Here is a 21,645-nt window from a genome sequence, read left to right on the forward strand (position 1 = left end):
AATTCAAATTACAGGAACAGGATTATTGATAAAATAGTTTAAATGCTGATATGCCCATGGTTTGCCCAGTGAAAGTATCAACAAAGAGGTAGAACCAAACATTGTCAAAAAACTAGTGATGCATATAACCAGCACGCGATTACAAGCTCACATCAACGTTGCTTAATCTCTAAAAAACCAAGATTAAGCTTAAAATATGTCATGTTCATCCACAAGCCAGAAGCACGGTCACCAATTGTAAAAATGGCTCTCAAAAGAATTCAAGTAATGACCTTGATAAATTAACACTCAAAAACTATGTCACATGAACTCTTCAACAAGCAGCAACCACGTCGACACAATGTGGGTGTGGGTGCAGATACTGGTGCGGCTCTGACATGCACCCCACCCCAACTGTACCATCTCTTATTCGTGTTCAAAAAATTTTTCGTTCTTTATTTTTCTTCTCTCTCCCCCTCTCTTTCTCTATTTACAACAACAAAAGTAAGAAAAAAAGGACATATTAAGCTAAGAAATAACCATATAATTATATATATATATATAGAATAAATATATATGTATATACCCTCACCACACCCCTACACCCAAGTTTTCTCGGATGTGTCGCACCGGCACCCGCATCCGCACCTGCACCCCGCACTCATGTGACATAACTCAAAAACAAATCACTCACAAGGGAACTAAGGCACAAAACATAAGGAAACAGTCTTTATTAGAGGCCAAATTCTTAACAAAGCATAGCCAAAAAATAGGAAACCCCTTAAACATATACAGCTCAAAACTATCCTGAGTTGCCGGCCAAAGGCTAAAAATGACCTCAAAATAAGTCATAATAAATAAAAACATAAACGGAAAAGAAGTGACAAAAAAGTTACATGTTTAGCTTACACACAAAATAAACTTACAACATGTATATATAATTATATATACAGCAACATAAAAAGATATATACAGCTCTATGTACACATGTCTATAGTAAATAATAGATGTGTAAAATGTGTGTGTGCATCTAGGAACTGAAGGTTTGCCAAAAAGAAAATGGAGCCTCAAAAGGGTCAAGGTTTCAGTACAAAAGTCAGCTAGCTGAAACTAAAGATAAGCAAGTTCAGTATTCATTTTTTATGCATTCTTGTCTTACATAATGACAAGGCATTGTAATATGCTTGTTTTTTCCTCATGAAAAGTATGGTTACTAGCAATCTATAATGCACTAACGTCGTCACAATACAACTTAATAGGAATTTGTAGACAAGTCTTAATATCTTGAATCAATTGTTTCAAATAGACAATTTCCATTATAGTCATAGTCTTTGCCCTATACCATGCTTCTATAGAGGAAAGAGAAACTTTTAGATGCATCTTATACCTCCACGATATCAACCACACTTCGGTTTTACCTCACCAGTCACCCATAGAAACACAAAAACTAGTGGCGAAACAGCAACCGTTTACATCTCCTCACCCATCAAACTCAGTATACACAATTAAGTAGAAAAAAAAAATGAAACACATGCAGAGCCTTGGCACCTTGACAACATAAAATAGGAGAAAACGTTATTCAGATTATGACACAATCTTAAAGCAATTCACTGAAACAAAGTAAGACTACACGTCAATGATGCAGACTTAGAATTTGTACTATGTCCATTTATATTACCAAATTGTTTATACTGCCTCATAGTAATGATATCTTAAGGTGATGAAGAAAGTTGATTTAGCAAACTAGAATTTAATTAGTACCTGTACAACAGTTGGTAGTTCCAGTTCTGGAAATGATGCTGGATGCCGAGAAGGAACATGAACATAAAGCATCTGCACAGAAACATAGCTTATGAAAATGGGAATTGACAGCTTAGTAATTTTAACACCTCAAAAACATGGAATCTTTAAGAAGCATGCCATTTCAGTTTATTCATATCAACAAATGACCACATTTTAAACAGGACTTGGTGCACGAGTGGTTTTCTTTCTAGATTTCTTAAGTAGATGGATGCCACATTTTAAACAGAAGTGTTGAAGGTTATTGGTATACGGGTCCAGATCTGGACCCGATCCAGTATGTCCTTATTAGGGCATACTTATAGCATTGTAACCCTAATCTTTGAAGTTAATGAAATCTTAGAGAGAGAGAGTCTGGATGCTAGTGGGCACCAGCTCCTCCTCATCTGTGGTTTTTTTCCCTCTAGTTGAGGGTTTTTTCCACGTTACATCGTGATCGTTGTTTTCTTCCTCTCCTTGTTCGTGTTTCTACATGGTATCAGAGTTGTGAAGTTCCAGCGTTATTGGTTAGTCATTTGTCTTTTGTTCGTGTTGGAGGAGGATTCGCCCGACACTGTCCATCGCCTGGCACTATTCATCGACTCGCCCAACACTGTTCATCGTCTCGCCCGGCACTGTTCATCGCACGCACCTGACGCCTGCGCCCGACGCTCGTGCCCGAGCTTCGTCCGTCGCACCCGACGCCTCCGCCCAGCGACGACCTGCTCAGCGCCGCTCAGGTTCCGGCAGCCTCCGCCCAGCGACGACCAGCTCAACGGCGTCCCTCTCTTCCGTTTTCTGTCACCCGACGCATCGCCCAGCGCCGCCCGTTTTTCGACGATCTAGCGCCGCCCTCTGCTTCCGCCTGGTTCTGCAACCCACCCAGCGCCGCTCTGCCTCTGCCTCCACCTGGTTCCGGTGGTCTGTCTCCGCCTGGTTCTGACGACCCGCCCAGCGCCGCTCTCTCGTTTTTCCGGCGCCGCCCTCTTGCTGTCTCTATCGTCGGTGAGGTTTCAGCGTTCTCCTCCGTTTTCTCCGTTGCCTGCTCCCTGCCTATCTGCTATTTTTTGTGCTGTGTTGTGCTGTTGCTTCCTGTCTCCATTGTTGCCGAGACTTGCTCCCTGTCGTTGCCATTGTTGCCAACCGGACATCGCCCTTTGGTATTCCGCCCGTGCCCATTGCTAGACTGGTCTGTGATTATGGCGGCTTCTTCCTCGTCAACCGTCAACACAAATCAAACTGAAATCGGGGCTTTTAGAACTGAGAATGTTCCCATGCAGGTCATCACTCTTCGCCTTACAAAGAAGAACTATTTCTCGTGGTCGCCTGCTATGACTATGGGGATTGTTGGCCGTGGTCGAATGGCCTATATCGACGAGAGCAACCCCGAACCAGCAAGAACAAGTGGTGTGTGGCATACTTGGTTTCTTGAGGATAATCAAGTGAAAACTTGGATTGTCAACTCCGTCTCTGCCAATATTCAGCCCCTTATCCTTCGGAAGAAGACTGCTAGAGACATGTGGGTGGTCCTAGAGCAAATGTATGGCAAAAAAAAAATGGCAATTCGTACTTACCAAGTAATGAAGACAGTCTATGGCATTCGACAAGGGAACACTTCTGTTGCAGAGTACTATGGGGCTTTGAAAGCCAAGTGGGAAGAGCTTGACTATCATTCTGATATTCCTTGGCATTGTCCCCAAGATCAGGCACTTTATGTTGCTCATGAATGGGAAAACAGGGTGTTTCTTTTTTTGCAGGTTTAAATGATGAGTTTGAAGGTGTTAGAAGCCAGATTCTGAATTCAGGAGAAGTGTCCAGTATTGAAGATGTGTACTCCTGTGTTGAAGCGGAAGAACAGAGAAGGCTTGTTACAAATGAGGGGAAGAGGGAACTTGTGCCCTATCATGAGAGATCCGCTCTTGTGAGTCGTGGTCCTGGCGGCCCGTCTAGATCCCTTCGTCGGTGCACTCACTGCAAGAAGACTGGTCACACCGTGGATTATTATTGGGATCTTCATCCAGAGAAGAAGGGAAACAAAGGGAGGCCTTCTATTGGGAGGACGCCTGTGTCTGAGGTGCAAACATCCAGTGGAGAAAAAGTCTCCATTTCTGCTGACCAGCTTCGTGAACTGAGGGCCTACTTGGGTCGGATCGATGTCAACCAGGCCGCGACACCTGATGAGACAAAGGCTAATCAAGCTCTTGCAGTTATTGGCGATACAGGTCACTCTTCTGTGGGGGAATGGATGGTGAATAGTGGTGCCTCTCACCACATGACAGGTAACCCAAAATTGTTTCATAAATATAAGTTATCTTCGGGAAGGGAACGAGTTTCTCTCGCAGATGGTTCATCTACTGTTGTGGCAGGCGAAGGGACTCTGTCCTTGTTGGATAAATTTCATGTGCGGGGAGCATTACATGTTCCCCAGTTTCCCTTAAATCTCTTGTCAGTTAGTAAACTTACTAAAGAGCTGAACTGTGAACTTATTTTTTCTGCCGACCGTTGTGTTTTGCAGGACTTGGTGACAGGGAAGAGGATCGGGATTGGTTTGGCGTCTGATGGCCTATACCGTCTTCCCATACATGTGGCTACAGCTCTTATGAGAGCGATTAGCAAGACAGAAAAACGGAGAGAAGATTGTCTTCAGTCTTTTTTGTACTGGCATGAACGTTTTGGGCATTTACCTTTTGGGATTTTGAAACAGTTGTTTCCCGATTTGTGTTCTTCTTTGAACTTGTCGTTGATTTCTTGTGATGTGTGTCAGTTTGCCAAACATGTGAGGGCTTCGTACCCTGTTTCTACTAGTTGTGTTAATGAAGCTTTTTCTTTGGTTCACTCGGATGTGTAGGGGCCTTCGGGAATTCATACCCATCAAGGTTTTCAGTATTTTATCACTTTTATTGATGATTACTCTCGGGGCTACCTTTGTGTACTTGTTAAAAGATCGCAGTGAGGTTCCTCATATCATAGAGACTTTCATCCTTCTTGTACACACTCAATATGGTGGCAATATTAAAACCTTCAGGTCCGATAATGCCCGTGAGTATATGTGTCAGTCTGTTGAGGATTTTCTTCGACAAAGGGGGATTGTTCATGAGACTTCTTGTAGTTATACCCCTCCACAAAATGGAGTGGCTGAAAGGAAAAATCGCCAGCTTCTTAATGTCACCAGGGCCCTTCTGTTTCAGAGAAATCTTCCCAAACACTATTGGGGTGATGTTGTTCTCACTAGTGCGTATCTCATCAATCGCATGCCCAGTCGTGTTCTGAATGGTCGGACTCCCCATTCATTACTTCCTGGCAATCGTCCACCATTTCTACTTCCTCCTCGTGTTTTTGGTTGTGTGTGTTTTATACATAATCACAGCCCCAATATAAAAAAACTTGATCCCAGGTCTATCAAAGGTGTGTTTGTTGGGTATTCCCCTACTCAAAAAGGATACAGGTGTATTGACCCCCTCACTGGTAGAGTTTATGTTACGAGGGATGTTACCTTCTTGGAACATGTCTCTTACTTTGGTGAGAATCCTCTTCAGGGGAAGAAGTCTGTGGTTAGGGAAGAATATTCTCAGAGTCAGGAACTCCAATTTACAGATTTTTTGGACCACAGGAAAGCAGAACCTCTCACTATTGTTGATGTGGCTGAGAAGGAGGAAGGGTGTGACACTGGTATTGAGAAGGAAGGCAATCGTTTGGTTGGACAGGTCTACTCTAGACAAGGTGCTCGGACAGAGGATGTGACTTGTGGTGCGAGATCTACTACCAATGCCACTCCTTCCTTGGATGAACCAAGTCCTACCTTGAAGTCTCAAGATGAGGGTGAAAAGAAAAATGAAGATCTTCTCATTGCCCTGAGAAAGGGTTTCAGGTCATGTACTCAACACCCTATTGGTAATTTTGTATCCTATTACAGACTTGGCAAGGATTATAAGTGTTTTGTTTCTTCTCTTTCCTTGGCTGTGATTCCCAGGACCGTTGCTGAAACTCAAAGTGAGTCCAAGTGGGTTGATGCTATGGAAGAAGAAATGGAAGCCTTGAGAAGAAACATGACATGGGAAGTTGTGAAGATTCATGAGACGGCTCACCTAGTTGCATCCAAATGGGTGTATACCATCAAGTACAAACCAGATGGTAGTGTTGAAAGGTATAAAGTTCGTCTTGTGGCCAAGGGGTTTAGCCAAAAATATGGGATTGACTACTTGGAGACATTTGCTCCTGTTGCGAAAATGAAGACAGTTAGAGTTGTTATATCCCTAGCTGTGATGAAGAAATGGAAAATGTACCAACTAGATGTTAAGAATGTCTTCCTCAATGGTGACCTCGAAGAAGAAGTCTATATGCATATGCCTCCAGGATATGAAGAACCGGAGAAGTGTTGTAAGCTGAAAAAGGCCTTATATGGCCTCAAGCAGTCACCCAGAGCATGGTTCGAACGACTGAGACGAGTAATGCAACATCATGGGTACAAAACAAGGGAATGGAGATCACACTCTATTTGTGAAGAAAAAAGAGGGCAGGGTCACTATTCTACTTGTTTATGTGGATGACATGATAGTCACAGGAAATGATGAGGAGGAGATCATCAAGTTAAAAGGGTTACTAGCTACGGAATTTGACCTCAAGGATCTTGGCAAGCTGAGGTATTTCCTTGGTATTGAGATTGCTAGATCTAGTAATGGCCTTGTGCTAAACCAAAGGAAATACACATTAGACCTGTTGGAAGAGACTGGTAAATTGGGGTGTAGACTTGCTTCTACCCCACTTGACACAGGGCACAAGTTGAGACTTAGAGATGGAGAGCTGCTCGGTGAAGAAGCTAAGGGAAGATATCAACGTCTTGGGAAGTTGATCTATCTTACTCTCACGAGACCAGATATTACCTTTGCAGTGAATGTATTGAGTCAATTTATGCATGCACCTACTGACGCACATTTGAAGGCTGTGGACAGAGTTTTATGTTATTTGAAGAGAAATCCTGGCAAGGGACTCTTGTATGTGAAACAAGAGACTGTTGAGATCGAGGGGTATTCTGATGCAGACTGGGCAGGTTGTGCTGATACTAGACGGTCTACTACAGGGTACTGTGTCTACTTAGGAGGAAACCTTGTAGTATGGAGGAGTAAGAGACAGGATGTATGTTCTCGGTCTAGTGCAGAGGCAGAATATAGAGTCGTTGCTATGGGAGTGTCAGAGTTACTATGGTTGAAAATATTGTTGACTGATATTGGAATAGAGATTGAATGACCTATAAAGATGTCCTGTGACAACAAGTCTGCCATCAACTTAGCCAACAACCCTGTTCTACATGACAGAACAAAGCATGTTGAAATTGATCGTCACTTCGTCCGTGAAAGGATTGATGCTAAAGAGTTGATCTTACCTTACATGAAGTCTGAAGACCAAACCGCTGACGTTCTGACGAATGCTCTATCTTTAACTTCATTTGAGAGAAATGTATCCAAGTTGGGCATGTTTGATATGTATGCCCAACTTGAGGGGGAGTGTTGAAGGTTATTGGTATACGGGTCCAAATCTGGACCCGATCCAGTATGTCCTTATTAGGGCATACTTATAGCATTGTAACCCTAATCTTTGAAGTTAATGAAATCTTAGAGAGAGAGAGTCTGGATGCTAGTGGGCACCAGCTCCTCCTCATCCGTGGTTTTTTTCCCTCTAGTTGAGGGTTTTTTCCACGTTACATCGTGATTGTTGTTTTCTTCCTCTCCTTGTTCGTGTTTCTACAAGGACTTGGTGTGTGAGTGGTTCAGCTTTACTGCCCACCTCTCAATAAGATTTGTAATGCATTGGATCCGTAGGGGGTTTTTACCTTATTATTTGTCCCAGATTCATCCTGACCTGCATGTGTACCTATCCTAGGTTGAATCCAATTTAAGCCCCAATATCAATTTGCGCTGTCAACTTAGGCAACTAGCCAGCTAGTCTTCTTAGTCAGTAGCGAGCTCCATAGTACATGGCTACCTTCACTGACATGCTCTTGTATTTTCTTCATTATCTTTTTTCCCTATTTTAAGAATATATGCTTCCCTTTAGTAGAAGGCTTCTTTATGTGCATTGTCAGAAATATGATTCTTAGGTTTTTAATGATGAAATTAAACTGTTAAAAAATCTCAAAACTTTTACCATATACGAAGCAGAATTTTCCTTAAGGGAGGTGGATTGTAACATCCTATTATGAAAATTTCGTCTCATGTTTAAGATTGTTGGAAATCTTTAAGGGCTTATAAAAGGATTGGTTAACTGATTGGTTGTCTTGGTTCCTAACCTCTCTCAAAATAGAACCGAAGCTACTAGGGAGCGGGTTGAGATACGTCAAACTAGGAGCTCGATGTTGAGAGTGGCTCAGGGTGTTACATTTAAAACTTATCTTAACAATCAACCATGAAATTGTAAAATATTGAAAGTTTGAAACAATTCAGCATTGCATAAAGTACAAAATTGTGTTGTTTACCTTTGAGATAGCGGGATCCATTGTCCCTCTAAAGGATGCTGCCACACCAAGGAGTATGCCCACTGTGGTGATATCATGTTGCTAAATCAAGGAAAAAGAGAAGAAAGTCAATGACTAATCTACTCCAAGAAACTCAAGAATTTTGTGAAAACTTGCATCTCAAATATCCCCAAAGTAATGCATAAAACCAGACTGAGATGAGAATATAGTGTTAAAATTTATGTAAATATGTATGTATGTATATATGTTTATTGCATAAGAACATGCACGCATCTTTAGTATATGAAATATGAATACATATAAGGTAGATATATTATGATCTATTCTTTATTTCCTTTGTATCTTTTTTTGTCTTTTTTAATATCCTTTTTTTCTGTTCTCGTCTTAGATCAAGAGCAGTCTTTCACGTTGAGCAGATCTAACCATTGGACAGTTCCAAACTTCCAACAGCTCTTGTTGTGTACATACAGAGGGATAAATCCTCTTTGTAATCCACGCCTTAAGCATGCTGTGTTCAAAATATTCTCTTTTTGTGTATATATAGAAGGTATTCCCTCTTTGTCACCTGGCTGGAGAACCTCCCAATGTATGTCACACGGACTCTTCAAAAAAGGGGCCGCACCCATGTCGACACGATGCTGGTGCTCATACAGGTGCGGCTCCGACACGCACCCCAACCACATCCTTTTTTATGCATGTTCAAAATATGTTCTATTATTTCTTTCTTCTCTTTGTCCCTTTCTTTCTTTATGTGCAGTAATAAAAGTAAAAAAAAAGGACAGATTAAGCTAAGAAACAAGCTAGAATTATATATATTATGAACACATACATTTATATATATATAAATATATAATAAATATATTATATATATACACCCTTGCCACACCCTCGCACCCAAATTTTGTGGGATACGCCGCGCTGGCACCGCATCCCCGCACTCATGTGACATAGCTCCCAATTCCTTTTATCTTCACATTTCTTGATGCACCTGGAGATTTTTCTCTTATATCTTGATTCTTACAGAGTTTTTGATTGAGTTGGAAAACTAGTTATAGGCACCCAACTACAGGCTCTATGTGTTTCTAGGTGGCTCCTTGATTTCATGGTGATGCAAGAAGTGGTCAAAGGTATTTGTCTTCTGCAAAGGCAAACTACAAATAACAATAATTACAACTTAATTTGGTAGTTTAAAACTCTTCTCGAATGTATAGGAATTAATATATCCAAGTTTTTACAGTTACAAGTTGTCAACAATGCAATCTACATAGCCAACAATCATACTTTTATGAGCAAACAAAGAACATTGAGATGGATTGTCAATACACTTGCATAAGAAGTACGGACTATCCCATTAAGTTTAATCTTATACATCCATAACGTAAAACTGGTTTCCCTAGGGTTCTAAAAATCACATCAAGAGAGTATTTTGTCACATATACATTGGCATATATCAACTTGTTGAGGTCATCATAAACTATTTTTGAAGTGAAAACCTAAAAAATTAAATTAATAATGTTTTATCCACATTTCAATTGAAATGGGGTTATATTAGTCAATATGCACCTCTTTTTGGCAAATATTGAAAGAGCATCATTTAACCTGCCTTCTCATCGTGTCATTTCACTGATACACAATGTAGCAGCCAACACGGATTGATACAATTACCAATTACAACATTGGGAAAGAAGATGAATCTACTATTTCTTTATAAAAGGAGGACTCTCCAAGGCTATGTCTTGTTGTTCGTCAAGTGTCATTACGTGTCCAAAAGTTATGGTGCTCACTATGGCAAACCAAAAGCTATCATTTTAGTTCTTTCAAGAAAAGATGTAAAATCCTTCAAATTTAAAGTTGTTCAAATTTCCAACTTGAAATTTACTTTTGGTGACTAGAGTTTTTTCTTTCCACAGAAGGGGAGAAATCACAATAACTTCATAATGTAAATCTGTTTTGTTTTTCAACAACATTTTGAAAATATCATGATACTTTCCTACGAAACATATTTACTTGTTTTTCAGTGATAATATCATGATAACTTCAAAGTTCAAAATGTTGTCTACATTTGTGATAATGTTATACAATTTTCTTTTCTGGACAACATCATCTAAGAACTTAATATTCAGTATTAGCGTGTTTGTTTCTACTATGGAAACTTTGATTCTATGCATATGCCATCATAGCTTGGTTGTCACAATAGACAGTTATCGGGACATTTTCCTCTAAGACAAACTGAAGAAGGGGGGCCTACTAATTCTTTATAGAAGGAGGACCCTTCCAGGCTATTTGTTGTTGTTTGTCAAGTGTCATCATGTGTTAGAAAAGTTATGGTGCTTGCAACGGCAAACCAGAAATTGCCATTTTAGTAGTTTTAAGAAAAGATGTAAAAACTTTCAAGTTTAAATTTTTAAATTTCCCACCTAAAAATTGCTTTTGTTGAAGTAGAGTAGTTCTTTTTTACGGATGGGAAGACATGACAATAATATCACGATGTAAAGTTGTTTGATTGTTTCAATGAGATATTGAAAAAATAATGATATTTCCTACTTGGTAGCTCTCAACAAAGCCGACCCACACACATTCACACCCCCATGAAGACCAGCTTCGATTAAGGGAAGAACTCAAGTTTCATTTCTTGCTTAGGGTTAATCTCTGCTGAGATAATATACTTATAGTTCCTCAGGGGTGGGTTATTACAAGATCCACTTACAGGATCAGGGTCTATCTCATGACCCGTTCCTTCCATTCTATTCCTGAAGACAGCAAAGAAACGCAAACAATTTGAAAATAGAACAAAACAGAACCAGTAAGAGAACTCAGACAGCAAAGACCCAATATGCATGGCTGCTGCCATAAAATGGGCCGAACAATATTCCCCCCTAGGAGGAACACCTTGTCCTCAAGGTGGGAAATCGGGAAATCTCTTCTGTATGTCTTCAGCTAGTTCCCAGGTAGCAGGAATATCCTCATGGCCTAACCATTCAATGAGCCATTCCATTTCCTTCTTGCCCTCTTTACTTACAGACCTAGTCCCGAACCTGCAATAGGGGTATATGCTGGGTATTTCACTTAAGGCTGGGGCATTAGCTGCTTCGCTCCAGGCTATCTCCTGCAAGCAATACTTAAGCTTTGATACATGGAAGACAGGATGTATAGCGCTCCCTTCCGGTAACTGTAATTTGTATGCAAGTGGCCCCATACGCCTCAGTATCTTGTATGGACCAACATACTTAGATGCAAGCTTGGAGTGTCCCTTTGTGAGCTAAATCTTGTCCCTTGAATTGGCCTGCATAGGTACACCCAGGGCCCTACCTCGTTGCTGATCCCGATGCCTGTGGTTGTACTGAATAACCATGCGGTTCCCGGCTTGCACTAGATGCTGTTTCAGATCATATAAGATGGCATCGCGGCAGCGAAGGTGAATATCAATTGTGGCCTCCTTGGCTGTTCCTGGTTGACATTGTCTAACGTCCAGCGGGGGTCTCCCGTAGACAGCTTCAAAAGGACTAACACTTGTAGAAGAGTGCCAATGAGTGTTGTATGAAAGTTCAGCCCATGACAGGTAATCGGCCCATACCTTAGGTCTTTGGCCAGCAAAGCATTGCAAATAGGTCTCCAAACAACGATTGATGACTTCCGTTTGCCCATCAGTTTGAGGGTGATAGGCTGTGCTCATTTGCAGCTTGCAGCCCTGCATTTGAAAGTATTCCTTCCGAAAATTGCTTAGGAACAAGGGGGCCCTATCGCTAGTGATCGATCTAGGCATGCCATGGAGCCTTCCCACATGAACTTGGAATGTCTTAGCAACAAATTTTGTTGTGCAGTGATGGGCCAAGGCAATAAAATGGGCGTACTTAGAAAGTTTGTCCACCACCTTCGATGAAATCCATTGAAATGTCTTCCTAAATCTGTTCCAGAACAGGTAAGGGCTGTAAGAACCCTGTTGGCCTCTTCGTTTCATATGTATTGTGTTGGCATATGTCACAGTTCTTGATGAAATCCCTAATGGCCCTCTTCATCTCGGGCCGGAAGAGGTGTCACGTATTCTTCGGTATGTGCCCTCTACCCCATCGTGACCTGCTGACTTGGTCCCATGGTAGTGAGTCATGAGGGTCTGTGGCAGTTTTGTCCCAGGAGGGATGTAGACGTGTCCCTGGTAACTCAAATAGGGATTTGCCCACTAGTAACCATAACAAAGCAAGGGTTTTGTGTTCAACTGCTTCCTAATCTCAAGAACTGAGGTTGCATTCTGGTGGTAACGCCTGATCTGGTCCCACAATTCCACCTGTACGCTAGACAACATCATCAGCACATGACCTGGAGTTACCTCTGCACGTAGGCCATCAGCTGCCAAATTTTCTTTTCCTCTTTGATACTGTATCTCAAAATCAAAACCCAATAGCTTGAGCACCCACTTTTGGAGTGTGGTTGTCAAGCCTTGCTGTTGCAGACAAAATCGCAAGTTGTTGTGATCAGTAAGCACTGTGAAGTGCCTGCCCATTAGGTAGTGCTTCTACTTGGTGACAGCAAGAACAACAGCCATCAATTCTCGTTCGAAGGTGGATTTGGCAGCAAATGCCACCCCATTCCCTTGCTGAAAAAGGCTATGGGGTGTTGTCCTTGACTAAGGACTGCCCCTACCCCCAAATCAGAGGCATCCGATTCAACAACAAAGGTCGCCTGGAAATCAGGCATCCATAGCACCGGTGTTGTTGTCATAGCCTCCTTCAGGCCCTCAAATGCACCCTCAGCCCTGTTGTCCCATGAGAACTTTCCCTTCTTGGTCAGTGCTGTTAGAGGGGCAGTCAGTAATCCATATCCCCTAATGAACTTGCGGTAATATCACGCCAGTCCCAAGAAGGCTCTTAGTCCCTTCACGGTGGTAGGGCTTTTCCAATTCTTACCGCTGACACTTTCTCATTTCCCATCCTCACTTGGCCAAGACTGATCACGTGCCCCAAGTAGGATATTTTTGTATTGCCAAATGAACATTTGGACAGCCTTGCCTTAAGCTGGTGTTGGGCCAACAAGGACATCACTTTGCATAGGTGTGCTAGATGTTCTTCCTCATTCCTACTGTAGATCTCAATTCGGGCACACGGTTAAGGGCGAGACTAGAGAAGAAGATAGCATCTTTCCCTCCCTCTCCTTCACAAAGCCTGTGTTCAATGGCTCTACTATGGGTGAAACGCAGAAAGCGTCGAGTACGTTGGAGTGGATGAAAACGTCGCTGTTTGTGAAAACGCCGAGTGGATGCAAAACCCGCCGTTTGCCAGTGGATGCAAAACTCAGCGTTAGTCATGTCCAATGTGCAGTTATGTAGTTTTGCACTTCAGAGAATAAATTTGAATTTAGTGAGAGGCACAGCAGCACCAGCACCTGGTGTGGGTGCAACAAAGGTGCAGCAGCCTCATTAAAATATCTGGTTGCATGGTAAATAAGTCAGTTTGATAACTTCGTTCTTCTAAAGGACGGGTCTATACTGCAAGAAATCAAGCCACTGGGATTGTTCTTGTGTAGCTTTAGTGTGCCTAAAAATGGAGAACCCACATGTAAAGGATTAACCCTGTTTTCTTAAACAGAACGCCTCAATTTGCACTCTTTCTCTTGCCTCTTTGCATGATTATGAAGCACAAACTAACAAATTGATTAAAACACAGTAAATTTAAAAAGTTATAGAATAATGCAAGGATCAATGAATATGAAAAACAAGAAAGAGAACACAGCAATACAAACTGATCAACCAGCAAACCTGTGAAAGGTATTGATAAACATCTGTCATTATTAAAACACGTAAATGCCCACGCAAACCTAAAGCCAACAGAATCCCTGCATGAGTAGCATTTGGTTCCTCTGGTTTGTTGTATACTATCCATGTTCGAGATATCTTGCCCTGCATAGACCAGAGCCTCCTAATTAATGAGAAGGATGAAGGACAACAGAATTCATGTTCATAAACTGGATACAAATGCTAGGGGAAAGACAATAACCAAACGTTAGAACCTTGATATAGGAAGAGAAAATCATTATAATTATAATTACCTGCACAGGAGCTAGCCTTAGTCCAGCAGCAACTCCATTATGAAATTCTGGCCAAGATCTATGTTCTGCCAAATTTCTCATTGTTGGATCAAGGTTTACCTGTTCAATGCATAAATCAATGGAGTTTGTCAAAGAGCCGAGAAAGGCTCATAATAAAACACTGTTAGAGTGACACATATCACCAAAACCACTTAATATTGACTACGAATGACATGTTCCCCTGTGCTTGTGTCATTATACTATTTGCTTTTTTGAGTCAAAACGTAGTGCTATGCTTTTTTTGCTCTTAATGTAGTGCCCTAAACATGGCCCAAGTGTAGGTACCTTTGTGGTTTTGCCCTAGACTTGTTCTTAAAGTGCCTTAATGGTACCCCTCAAGTGATGTTCATTATGATGAGACAAACTGACTGCAGTGTTTTTCTACTTGCTTTCTTGCTCTCTTGTATTCTTTCTATATTCTTTCGCTTTCTTTTTAATTTTGCTATAAAAGAAGTAAGGCAAGCAAATGGACACTTATGGCATTTGAGGGATCGTTGTGCACTCACAAGCTTGCAAGAAGCCAGCCCATGGCAACTAGTATCAAAGCCGATAGTTCTATAAATGTTAGTCAGGCTTTAAAAAGTCGTTGCTCCAACCAAAAGCTGGACAACAACACAGAGGAAGAGATTCATAGGGTCTACTAAATAGTAAATGAATTTGTTGAGAGTCATTATTATAAAGGGAAGGATGATTTATGTCATTTGTCGTGAATATTTGGTTTTCTGCACAAAGGTGGGAGTTGGTGTTGAAAGATTAAATGGGGTCGTGTTTTCTGTTCAGTTCTGATCCTGAACAGTAGTTTTTCAAAATTGTTGTGGTTCTTTTCAATTGGTGCCGAGCATATATATATATATGTGTGTGTGTGTGTGTGTGTGTGTGTGTGTGTGTGTGTGTAATGACCAAAGAAGACTCTAATTCTTTAAAAAAAACTAGAAAGCTACCAAACTTGAACATAAACTTTCTAATTTCAATAATGCAAATTACAAATGAAAGTTAAAGCTGATTAGGCTTAGCTTCATATATTATTATCTAGTTAATGTTAACTTTTGGCGCATGGGGCTCTTCACTTTGGACTTTTAATTGTAGATGCATACATGTTAAGTTTGTTATCTATTGGATGATTGTAATTATTGAACATTTTGATTTCAATGTTTGTTTTTTTTCGTGACTTGTGTTTCATTGATATATTGATACTTGCTACTTAATTGTTTTGTCTCTTTTTATTGCATGAGTAAATATAACTTTGTTATCACTTGATGTTTGGTTGACTTGTTTAGGAATTATACATGTAGTCAAGTCATTCTACAACTTTTACGTATAGATGTCAAGTTGTATTTTGCTATTTTTTCAGAAACAATAGTTAGCAAATCCCGGCCCAAGTTACTGTGTTGACCTGCTGAGTCATGATTCAAGTCCCAAGTCACTGGGCTTTAAAACAGTGATGCAGTTGGTAATGACTTTGGCTGAAACAAATGCAGCTTTCGAACAGTCAAAAAGCAAAAGAACAATATTATGCAAATTTTCTCCATTATAAGCATTAAATGTTTAAGCAGCTAACCAATCCCAATAACTGTGACTAGCATATAATAGCCCACTGACAAAGAAATAAACAACTGGTACAGCGAAAAAACATACAGTTGCATTGTGCTGTGATGGCAGGTGACCAGCCAGAACAAGCTTTGGGACCACAAGGGCCTGTTTGTTTGTATCCAATCAGAACAAATATCAGTAGCTTCCTAGTATAAATGCACGATTCCAGGAAATATTATAATTAGAATGGGAAGATTACCTCTGTCATGAAAGTACAAGTGGTTGCAAGAGTGAATGCTCCTCTGCCAAGAGGTAATGCAGTGGTACGATGAGCTAATTGCCATAAGTGGGCCTGCAAAAAAATTTAATAAATATGAGACATGAATGGCGGTGAAATCCTAAATCTAACACAAAACCACACATAGACATTCTCAAAGCAACTATTAACAGTTAACACAATTATATTGACCCTCCTTGTCAACTACCCATACTCTCAAGATGCTATCAAAAACTAAAATAATCACAGTAGGTCATTATTGTCCCATTTTACGAGACAAGGATGCAAAAAAAGACAAACATGATCAAGAAAAATGAAATTGTAGAAAAACATGATCAAGAAAAATGAAGTTGTAGAAAAATGTACGATATTTACTTGGAAAAGGTGACAATGAACTTTTAAGTCTAACTAAAAGGCCAAAAAGTGCTCAAAAGAACAATAATGCACTCTGCCTGTTGCATTACAACCATAAGTGTAAACATAGTTACAAATGTCAGTCTCAGCATTCCTTGTTGATGTTTTCCTCCAGAATTCTTTTTCCAAAAAGTGGTTGTCTCATAAAATACTAGCAGAATCTCGAAAAACATGGAAAATATGAGGAACGAAAAGAACAGAAGATAATAGACTTTTGGGTGTTTTCTTTCAAAAAATATACAAGCAACACTCGTTGAAAAATGAAAACATAAAAAGAAACAAGCACAAAATAGTTGTGTGCTTGAAAATATGACATCAGAGATTGTTTTGAAACAGTATCATGAAAATATTGTAACAATGTAGTCTGAAACTGACACATGTCCGGGTCGGGTATGCTTCAAACTCAAAAAGGCTAAAACAGGATGAGTAGCAGTACCACACAACAGTATTCAAAATCTTCAATATAGGGCTATTTCATACTAATACACATGGAATATGAAATTCACTCTATTTAACGCACACTTGACTGTGCATGTGTGACCTTTGTTCAAATACTGAACACCAATTGTAGCGACAGTCCAAATTAACTAGTGTCTGACCCTTAAGAGTTGTAATCACTAGGTAGGCACAGACAGCAGACCTTCAAAAAGGCCCACACAATGCTTATGTGGGTCAAAAAACGCAATTGAAAAAAAATAAGGAAAACATAGAGAAAAAAAAAAGACTAGGATGTTGACAATGGAGAGGAAGAAGCAACACAAACAGCCCTTAACCTATAATTCATTACGGATGGAGTCTGCGTCAGTCAAATGTGAATACCGGATTTTTATATAGTGATTTGAATGAGGCTGTTTTCATGGAACAACCTCCAAGTTTTGAGAATCAGAGGACGTTGGTGATTGATTATTGTGTTTTCAAGGGATACAATCAAGTGTCTTGGAGGAGTCAAAAACAAGAGGCCATGACAAGATTTAGTACAGAAACAGAATACCAGGAGATGGTTGAGGGCACTATATGGATTAGACATTTGTTGAATGACCTAGGAAAGGAGATTGTCTAGTCCTTGCTCTTGTGTGACAATCAAAGTGCAATCAATAATACTTTCAACCCCATTCAACATAGTAGGACAAAATACATTGAAATTGACCAGCATTTTGTATCGCCATGTTAGAACAAAAGATCCAGTTGCAGACTTATTCACTAAAAGGTCGATAGGATGCCAATTCTGGTTGTTGAAGAGCAAGTTGTACATGATTCATGACTATGTACAACTTGAGGGAGGGTTTAGATTCTAGAATATGCATCACAACATCACTTCTATATAATAAATATATGAGTGGACTGCTTTTTAATTCTTTACTAATCCTACTTTAAAGAAGGGATTAGCTGTAATGGTAATTAGGATGACTTGTTATGTCTCCCTCTTTTTCTCTTTCTCTATTCTTCTCCTTTCTTCTCTTCTATTCAGTCTCTTCTTCCCTTTCATCTTTTCTCTTTCCCTTCTTCTTTTCTCTTTCCCTTCTTCCTTTTGTTGTTGTCTATTTTATCAACACCAGATTATAATAATGTAAACCCTCGTTGTACTCGCACTTAAGCTTTCAGAAAACACTGCACCCACACGAGTGATGTAGGCCAAAACATAGTTGAACCTATCCACAAAATGAAATGAAATTATTGTCATTGTATGTATTTAAAATGCCACCACTTGTTTTAAAAAAGCCGAGTCTTGAGCTCTAAAATAAGAAACATCATCAAATAGTTAACCAATATTCAGAAAAAGTGAAACATATCAACAACAAATATAATTCAGAAAACAGAAAAGGAAAAGCACCTGTTGCATATCTTGTTCAGAGGAATTGGAGCTGGCAGATGATTGCAGAGGCACCGGTCTCGCTGAGCAGAGCAGGCGTCTAACCTGCACATGAAAGCACATCAATATAATGGAATGACTATAATCATAATAATGGCTTTAATGGGAAGCATAAGTTGCCTACAGCAAGCAACATTCAAATTTTCCAGGTGAAACAAGGAGCGAGGAAAAGGAAAAGCCTATTTCTCTCAGAAATTCAACCCCCATCAGCTATTATCACCCATGATCTCACCACATGTTCCATATTAAGTGATAATATTTGTGTAGCCACTGTACTGGTGCGTGCCTTTCTCTGTTTATCTATAAAATTTTCACTTGTATTGAATCTTCATATATTTGGTCTTTATACCTAGTGTGTATGTACTTATATAATACCATATTTAAATATGTAAGACATTTTTGTATTTTTGTATTTTTGTAAAGCCTTTCAACTTTACCATTGTTTCTTTAATTATTATTGGAGTAATTAAGGGAAATTAATTTAAAAAATTATAAGCCCCATCTGCTATTGTTGAAAAGAAGATACTTTGTAGCCCATGATTGGGTGTTGGACACAATTTCAAAATTTTGCAAAATATTGCACTAAACTAAAACATTTAAAAATGGAGACTGACTTGAACCGTAAACTACTAGGAAATTTTCTAGTTAGCTTCAACAGTAAGCTTCAAAGCATAGAAAAAGCAGAAGTCCAAGCTATAAAAATTTCCAGGCATAGACATAGCCCCATATAAAATAAATACAACAAAAATCTACACCAGAAGGAACATCAAAGCATCCACCTAGTCAGGCCAGCAATTCTGAGAGTAGCAATATTCGAGCTCAAAAATTACAATTCAATTTTTACTACAGAAAGTACTAAACGGAATATTATTCCCCCTATCTTCCCAAGAAAGAGAAATTGAAGTACCTGACAGTTCAGATGGATAACTAAATTCCACTTTTGGTAATTATGAACTTTTTACTGCCAAGACTAACCTCATGTAAACGCAAGTCATGGCCAAAACGCATCTGCGTGCTGGAGCTAAAAACATGTTCCATGCCATCTGGTACTGAACCATCGATTGTGTCAACATCATCCATCTTGTTGCTGTTAACTCCTATCTTATCCAGTGATGAGGAAGGAATAGTTACTGAGCGGACATTTAGCAGATAAGGAGAGGAAAAGGCAACTAAATTATTTTCAGATGTCAATTCACGTTTTCTGCATTTAATGAAACTGCCCAAAGAGATCAAAGCCAAATCCTCTCTCCCAACAAGCATGTATGCCGCAGCTGGCCAATCATCAGGTGGTGACTCCCTGCATTTGTCCAAGGCCTACAGGTAGAACCAAAAATGACTAGTCAGAAGCAAAACATGCTTAGAAGAAAGAGAGAGGGCATTTGCAATAGAAATATAACGTTAGGACCTGTGAGAAATCATGACACTCTAAAATGAAGCACAAAATCCCTAACAATTTTTCCAGCATTTATTGCTATTTTTATAAAGTTGATATTGCTAAGTTTGTAATAAATGATTTCTTTTTCTCTGGGAGAGAGGGATGATTCACCAAGTTAATACAGTCAATGTTGCAAATAATGGCATTGCGCCACATCAGTTTGTTTACCTATACAACATATCAGTGGATAGGCATTACGTATTGGTTTATAGCGTACCATTTTTAATTCAAAAATAACTTAATTTATTTTAACTTGATGTAAAAATAAAAATGTATAGAAGAATAAATAGCTACCAAGTTTGTATCATACCAACAAATCCCCAATATAGCATGTAACTATGTATTGGCCAATATGTGAAGTAACACTGACTCTTCAAAAAGGTTGCTGAACCCGAGTCCTATCGGGTGCAGCTTGGATGCTTTTCGGGTGCAACTTGGGTGCGGAAACAAACAATTATTTTATTTTCATTGAATCATTGGAAAACTCATAGTTTGTTAATCATTAATTGCTATTTTTATTACTTGTGAATGATTTTATTTTTAGCTTCTTTAGACAAATTTATTTAAATAATTAAACTATATATATAGATACAATTATATATATATATATATATATATATATATTCTAACTGCACTCGCACTGTCACAACTGATATGCTCTAATAGGTGAAGCATTCGTACAACACCGAGTACATCATGAAGTGAAACCAAGTTGGGTGCATATGTTGTGAAAGGTCTACATCATAGTGACAAATAACATTTTAGAGTTTTGAACGGCGAGGTTTTTCTCGGGTATAATATGGTGAGCTTGGAAAAAAAGAAAAAAATGGTAAATTTTTAAAAAAATTAAAAAAAAAAAGTAAAAATGAGAGAAATAAAATAAATGAGAAACTAAAACACAAACATCAAAAAATAAGTAGATTTGCAACAAATAAAAAATAGAAAATGAAAAAAATATGTTCGGCATTAAAAAAATATGAACAAAATGAAAAAACCAAAAAAGGGGAAAATGCAAAAAAAAGTGTTAAAATTGCGTTAAAAACGCATTTTTTCGCATTCTTTTCGTTTTTAATGTTTTTTTAATGTGTTTTTTTTTTTAGTTTTAAACGGCAATTTTATTTATCGCATTTCTTCATGTTTTTCATGAAGCAAACTTTGGCAAAACATGCTAGCATATTTTTTTCGAATAAGATTCATGTAATCCAAAACAGGGACTTTTTCCTTTTCAATAGTTTCATAGAGAAGACCATGTGGTGTGGAGCCCAAATTTTTCAATTTAATTTGCCAAAACTCTAGTCCAACGGATAGTTGATAGCATGATTGATAAACACCTTTTCCCTCCAAAAAGGCATAGATATATCAGTTTATAAACTAAAGTCCCTTTCTGGATTCAGCCAACTTCAATCAAGTCATGTCTCATATCCTTTCTCATCTTATAGAACCTTTGTGCAACCATTTCATCTGTTCAGTTGTATTTTTATCCTGAACCATTTTACCACAAATGCCTTTCTGCTGTTCATGAATGTATCACTGTTTGCTGAATATATATATATATATATATATATATATATATATATACACACACACACACACACATATATATATATGGTCTATTGTATCACTGTCTAATTTATCTTCCCATCTGTTTCGATCCAGGCTGGAATCTGGACATCAAACACAAGTTTCTTTATTCTTATGTTTCTGTTAAAATAGATGTAATGGGGAACCGGGTCCATTTCTGGACCCGGTCCCATGGGGCACGGGTACCGAGGCCGGCTCGGTACCCTAGGCGGCATTCTTCTCTCCCTCCTATA

The 21,645-nt window shown here is 39.2% G+C and overlaps 1 protein-coding gene across 6 annotated transcripts in view; it reads right to left on the bottom strand.

The window, feature by feature from the left end:
• LOC116254347 (anaphase-promoting complex subunit 1) overlaps positions 1-21,645 on the bottom strand; it is a 71,320-nt gene that overhangs the window by 33,587 nt on the left and 16,088 nt on the right. For all 6 annotated transcript variants that reach the window (XR_004172684.2, XR_004172685.2, XR_004172686.2 and 3 more), the window contains exons 12-19: positions 19,372-19,710; positions 18,358-18,441; positions 16,095-16,187; positions 15,941-16,000; positions 14,267-14,365; positions 13,977-14,117; positions 8,228-8,308; positions 1,741-1,812 (exon numbers count right to left, since the gene is read on the bottom strand). Coding sequence is in view for 2 of the 6 variants with exons in the window: in XM_031629724.2 (XP_031485584.1) it covers positions 1,741-1,812; positions 8,228-8,308; positions 13,977-14,117; positions 14,267-14,365; positions 15,941-16,000; positions 16,095-16,187; positions 18,358-18,441; positions 19,372-19,710 (969 nt within the window). In the remaining 4 variants the exon portion in view is untranslated. The remainder of the gene's footprint in view (positions 1-1,740; positions 1,813-8,227; positions 8,309-13,976; positions 14,118-14,266; positions 14,366-15,940; positions 16,001-16,094; positions 16,188-18,357; positions 18,442-19,371; positions 19,711-21,645) is intronic.

This window comes from Nymphaea colorata, chromosome 5, assembly GCF_008831285.2.
Source record: "Nymphaea colorata isolate Beijing-Zhang1983 chromosome 5, ASM883128v2, whole genome shotgun sequence".
Taxonomy (NCBI): Eukaryota; Viridiplantae; Streptophyta; class Magnoliopsida; order Nymphaeales; family Nymphaeaceae; genus Nymphaea; species Nymphaea colorata.